The sequence below is a fragment of the Staurois parvus genome, unplaced genomic scaffold, assembly GCF_062004578.1.
Source record: "Staurois parvus isolate SC_StPar_1 unplaced genomic scaffold, SC_StPar_1.0 ptg000223l, whole genome shotgun sequence".
NCBI classification, from domain to species: domain Eukaryota; kingdom Metazoa; phylum Chordata; class Amphibia; order Anura; family Ranidae; genus Staurois; species Staurois parvus.
In genome coordinates, this window is record NW_028318019.1 from 299,112 (window position 1) to 304,673 (window position 5,562).

Below are 5,562 nucleotides of genomic sequence, written 5' to 3' on the forward strand. Positions count from 1 at the left end.
GGCACAAGCACCACCTCACTTCTGTCATCCTCGCCTACACTGCATATATACGCTTGCAGCCCAACGTCCAGACAAGGTGGAGGAGAAAGAACTTCGACTACCACAGTAGATGCCAAAAGTCTGCCGGGCCTTTCAGAGCACCACTTCCACTATGTAGTGTTCCTGTGACCTGGGGAGGCACCTAACAATGCAAGAGTGTAGTGCCATCTAGTGTTCATGAATTGGCAATAGTACAGCAGTGCCTCATTATTGCCACTAGATGGAGATGATGACTATAGGAAATCACTATATGAAAAAAAATACGGCCAATATTCATCATGCCTAGGCAAAGGTGTGTCATATTCATTCAACAAGTAAAAATTAAAAGGCCTGTAAATAGTTACAAAAGTTAACACCACAAAATGTACTCAGCCAATGACAGGGCAGGACTCCATTTTTATTCTTCTTCTGACATCAATGGTCAACCCGGTCCCACACCTCATCCATGTCTTTGGTGACCTCTGATCTCCTTATGAACTGTTCCTTCCATGATGAAGATCAACCATGGAGTATATCTGAGGTGTATATCAGGGTGTGCTTCTTCCCCACATGAGAGCTGGGATGTCCAGCAACATTCATCTAGAAGACATTTCCCGCACTCAAGGCACTAATACACCTCCAGGGTTGTGTGGGATCCCTGATGTACAGGAAGACAGGACTTCAGTGAGGAACATTTCCCTCACTCAGGACAGGAAAGTGGATTCTCACCCGTGTGAGATCTCTGATGTCTGTAAAGATTGGACTTATCTGAAAAACATTTCCCGCACTCAGGACAGGAATACGGCTTCTCTCCCGTGTGACACCTTTGATGTTTGTAAAGACTGAACTTGTCTGAAAAACATTTCTCGCACTCAGGACAGGAATATGGCTGCTCCCCTGTGTGAGATCTCTGATGTGTATAAAGATTAGACTTTACTGAAAAACATTTCCCGCACTCAGCACAGGAATAAGGCTTCTCCCCCGTGTGAGATCTCTGATGTGTGTAAAGAGTAGACTTCTGTGAAAAACATTTCCCGCACTGGGGACAGGAATATGGCTTCTCCCCCGTGTGAGACCTTTGATGTTTGCAAAGACTGAACTTGTCTGAAAAACATTTCCCGCACTCAGGACAGGAATGTGGCTTCTCCCCCGTGTGAGACCGCCGATGTTTGTAAAGATTGGACTTCCGTAAAAAACATTTCCCGCACTCAGGACAAGAATATTTCCTCTCCCCCTTGTGCAATTTCTGATGTGTGTAAAGACTGGAATTGTCTGAAAAACATTCTCCACACTCAAGACAGGAATACGGCTTTTGCCCCGTATGCGAACTCTGATGTCTGTAAAGATTGGACCTTTGTGAAAAACATTTTCTGCATTCAGGGCAAGAATACGGCTTCTCCCCTGTGTGAGATCTTTTATGCACGTTAAGTTTGGATTTGAAATGGAATCCCTTCCCGCACTCAGTACAGGAGAAGCTCTTCCCTGTTGGAAGGCCGGCCCGGTCCCGCACAGTCTGAGGTTCCTCAGGATAGGAGGAATCCGATGGTCCATCTACACTGGGTGGTGCCGGATGGACATTGGAGGGAGCCGGGTTTTCTCCTGGACTATACTGTGTGATGTCCTCATCTTCTACTTTCCAGTCTGGAGACAAAGTGAGACAATCCTCGGAGGTTTTCCTCATCTCCCGGCCATGGACTAAAATACAAAGACAAAGAGGATTACTAGACAGGAGCTGATTGGTTCCCCCAAACCAGGACTTCGCCCACATCAGGCAGCTTGGTCTCTGAGGAGCTTACAATTCCACCCTCAAGGAAACTAGGAAATGGCTCCTCTGATCTCCTACCAGGTCATTTCTTTATTCATGGACCTTAGTCAGAGAGTGAGGAAACAACCAGAACTGATACATAAATTGTGTCTGCAGCACAGAGAAGGAAGATTATCCGAGAGAAATCCAGGAATACAGGACGGGGAACACAGCTCAGGAAAGTGACCAGGGGATTACAGGCTGATATCACCCAGTCCCCGCCCTACTCTGGACCAATCAGTGAGCAGTATGGGTGGAGGAATGGATTTAGTGTTCATGACCCACCTGTGCTGATCTCTGTAGGAGTGTCCTCCTCTATAAATGTCCCCGTTATTCCATCCTCCTCCATAGACTGCTGATCATCCCTCACATACGCCTCTTCTTCTTCTGCTTTCACCTCAACTTTTATATCAACCAGATCTTCAACCTAAACCAAGAGAAGGAAAGAAAATATCATCTGTAAGACATAAGCGTTAATATTGTTACATCACATAAAATATCCACACATTGTCTCTATGAATCCATGCTCTGGATGCTCCATCCCACCTACCTTGCAATGGTGAGGGATGGTGTGACCTTCCTGTGTGGAATCCCGGGAATACAGAGGACGGGGACATCTCTCTGGTGGGTTCCTGGTATTAGGTGGCTCCATCATATCCTTGTGTCCTTCTGAAAACTCCTCCATCACTCCATACTCCTCATCCTCCTCTTTATACTCTTCTTTAACATCAATATTCTCATCCCCGAGGATTCCATTCTGAAAGATATAATAAAACATTCATTGTAACAAACATGCTGTGTATAAATCACAACTACCAATAATTGTCATCATCTACCTGATGATGGTGAGGGATGGTGTGACCTTCCTGTGTGGAATCCCGGGAATACAGAGGACGGGGACATCTCTCTGGTGGGTTCCTGTAGCTGGATGACTCCACCATGGTGTCCTGGTACAGATCTTTGTGTTCTTTTAGAAGCTCTGACTCCTCCATCCCCCCATCCTCATCCTCCTCCTCTTTTATCTCTTCTTTAACCTCAACTTTAGGATCTCTCAGGTTTCTACTCTGAATATATAATAAAAATGACATCAATGGTAACAATGCAGATAATGTACAGATCCTAATGATACTATCAGTGATTGTTCCTCATCTACCTGATGATGGTGAAGGATGGTGTGACCTTCCTGTGTGGAATCCCGGGAATACAGAGGACGGGGACATCTCTCTGGTGGGTTCCCATGACTGGATCCATCTACCTGATGATGGTGAGGGATGGTGTGACCTTCCTGTGTGGAATCCCGGGAATACAGAGGACGGGGACATCTCTCTGGTGGGTTCCCATGACTGGATCCATCTGTAGGAAACACACACACTGACTGAATCCATTGTTTCTATGTGTTTATCAGATGATGGGGGATCTAGGTGGATCCTCCGTACTGCTCTCTCCTTTACAATAAAGTCTCCTCTTACCCGGTGATGTGAGGGGCGGCTGATTGTCCATCATGACGTCCTTGTAGAGATCCTTGTGTCCTTCTAAATACTCCCACTCCTCCATGGAGAAATAAATAGACAGTGACACCCTGACACCTTATAGGAACCTGACACACACAATGATACAGTCACCATCCAGACACATCCCTTGTCTGTTACTGGAGAATGTCCCAGAATTCCCGGCACCGCTCACCTCTCCTGTCAGCAGCTCAGTGATCTCTCTGGTGACTTCTAGAATCTTCTTCTTCTTTCTCTCTTCTATCAGGGAGGGAGGTGGAGGCAATGTGATGTCATATGATCTCCAGACTTCACAGGAGGAAAACTCTACATCTGAACACAAATAGTCACATCAAATGATATTCCCAGAATCCTCCTCACCTCTCCATTCAGGTCTCCATTTTATTGAAGCCCCACTTCAGACTGAGATATATAGCGCATCCAAGAGACCAAGCCGGGGTCACTACACAGAAAATCAATCCAAGGAAACAACAGGCAGGACGAGGAATAGCAAGAAGGAGCTGAGAGACAAATGAGAATATTGCTCAGCCAATGGGAGATGATCTCAGCATGACTTCCATCATGAAGGAGATGAGGGGGAGGGGAGGAAGTCACTGAAGGTGACCATAGATCCATGGAAATTCAGCTGGTTCAGCAGGGATCGCTCACATTTCCATCCATGTGTGGCCACTGCCGGATAAAAGCCACTCCCCCAGCGGCTGCAGCCAATAGCTTCAGTGCTGATCTGTGTATTCTGAGAGCGGAGTAGTCCCCCCATTGTCAGAATACAACAGTGCAGCGGGGAGGATTCCCCCATCCACCTCCAATGTGTGAATGGGGGAATCGCTTCAGGTTTTATGGTCATCCCGCTGGCTGAACGATAAAACTGAACCATGTAGGCCAGCTTTGGGGGCAAATATATTATCATCAACTCCTCCCCCTGAAGGGGTTCATCTGGGTTCCCACACTATATATGTGTGTATCATCATCTTCTGGAGATAAAAGACATCACAGTGACCATGAAGGAAGAGGACGGACATGACTATGGAGGAAGAGGACGGACATGACAGGGGGTTACTGGGTGTAAATAGGAAATAACATCTTATTACCTCCTCTGCTGCCACTTCCAGCTACGTCTCATCTCTACTTCCTGTCTGTACCTGACATCACTTCCTGTCTTCCATAGACTTCCTGTCTGGGTAGAAGTGAGATCCCCACCTTGTGGAGCTCAGAGGAACTGCAGCCCCGAGAAGCGTCTGGTAGTGTGACCCCGGCCTTGTGCTGGGTGTGTATGGACTGTAGATCCTTATAGAGGGGTCACCTCCACCCCCACCAAGGCGGACAGAAATATATGACTGCTCGGGAGTGGCTTTTTGTCATCTTTGATTTTGCAGTAAAATGTAATTGCAGATTTTGTCGTGTCACACATCTGTTATATGGATACAAGGAGCTCCGGTTGAGAAATTGCCCCTTATCCTCATATTAGATCAGATTTTTTTCTTTTGGAGGGCATCAGACTTCATGATTGACATTGATGTACAGCATAGGACATTTTTTATAATTTTCTTTCTTTACAATTTACATTTTTGTGAATAAATACAAGTATATGTAAGAGGAAGAAACCATTGTCCTTGTCCCTCCCCCGGCAAGTTACCCCCCCTCACCCATGTTGAAGTCATGTCACCTGGTATGGTCCAAGAGGCAGGAAATACACCCCCTCCCCACCCTTTTCCTGGCCTGGCCGGCATGCTCAGATAGGGATCTGGTATAGAATGTTGGCGGGACCTTCTGGAACATATCTCAGATAGTCTCTGTAAGGTGACCATAGACATGGAGGACACCAGCAATGGTTGGATGTAACATACCCTGTAAAGGTGGCATGATATGACAGATATTCCTGGAATTCAATGTTCAGTATTACAGATACAGTGTTCTCTTCATTTAGTGGTCAGTAGAAGACAAATGGTCACAATATAAAAATCTGAATAGTCGGCTCTGGAGTGTGAAGATTGGAGGAATGAACACCTAGATGGCAATAATGATCTGACATCCCTGTAGACATAGATACGGATGAATGATCTGTCACCTCACTGAGCGTCAAAGGAAATATTTTGATGTGCTGACTACGACCCCAGTGGGGAGAAGAGATTTGTGCACATTGGGCTCCTCACTGGCTGCAAAGGATTATCCTTCTTATATAAAATGGTATGTTTCTGGAGTACAGAATCCCAGAGGGGCCCCCAACATGGTTCC

The 5,562-nt window shown here is 46.2% G+C and overlaps 1 protein-coding gene across 1 annotated transcript; it reads right to left on the reverse strand.

Moving 5' to 3' along the window:
* Nucleotides 1-1,700: 1,700 nt before the first annotated feature.
* On the reverse strand, nt 1,701-3,576 carry LOC149460634 (uncharacterized). Its single transcript, XM_089679401.1, has 5 exons — nt 3,292-3,576; nt 2,976-3,073; nt 2,659-2,886; nt 2,373-2,579; nt 1,701-2,249 (listed from the first exon to the last, which is right to left on the reverse strand). The coding sequence occupies exons 1-5, from the start codon at nt 3,374-3,376 to the stop codon at nt 2,097-2,099; spliced, it is 771 nt and encodes a 256-aa protein (XP_089535527.1). The 5' UTR covers nt 3,377-3,576; the 3' UTR covers nt 1,701-2,096.
* Nucleotides 3,577-5,562: the final 1,986 nt, after the last annotated feature.

Excerpts from the sequence above, each read along its gene's own strand:
- LOC149460634 (XM_089679401.1), bottom strand. The coding sequence starts at position 3,376 with ATGGAGGAGTGGGAGTATTTAGAAGGACACAAGGATCTCTACAAGGAC. Across the intron at positions 3,074-3,291 it reads GCCGCCCCTCACATCACCGG|ATGGATCCAGTCATGGGAAC; the intron begins GTAAGAGGAGAC and ends ATCATCAGGTAG. Across the intron at positions 2,887-2,975 it reads CCATCCTTCACCATCATCAG|AGTAGAAACCTGAGAGATCC; the intron begins GTAGATGAGGAA and ends TTATATATTCAG.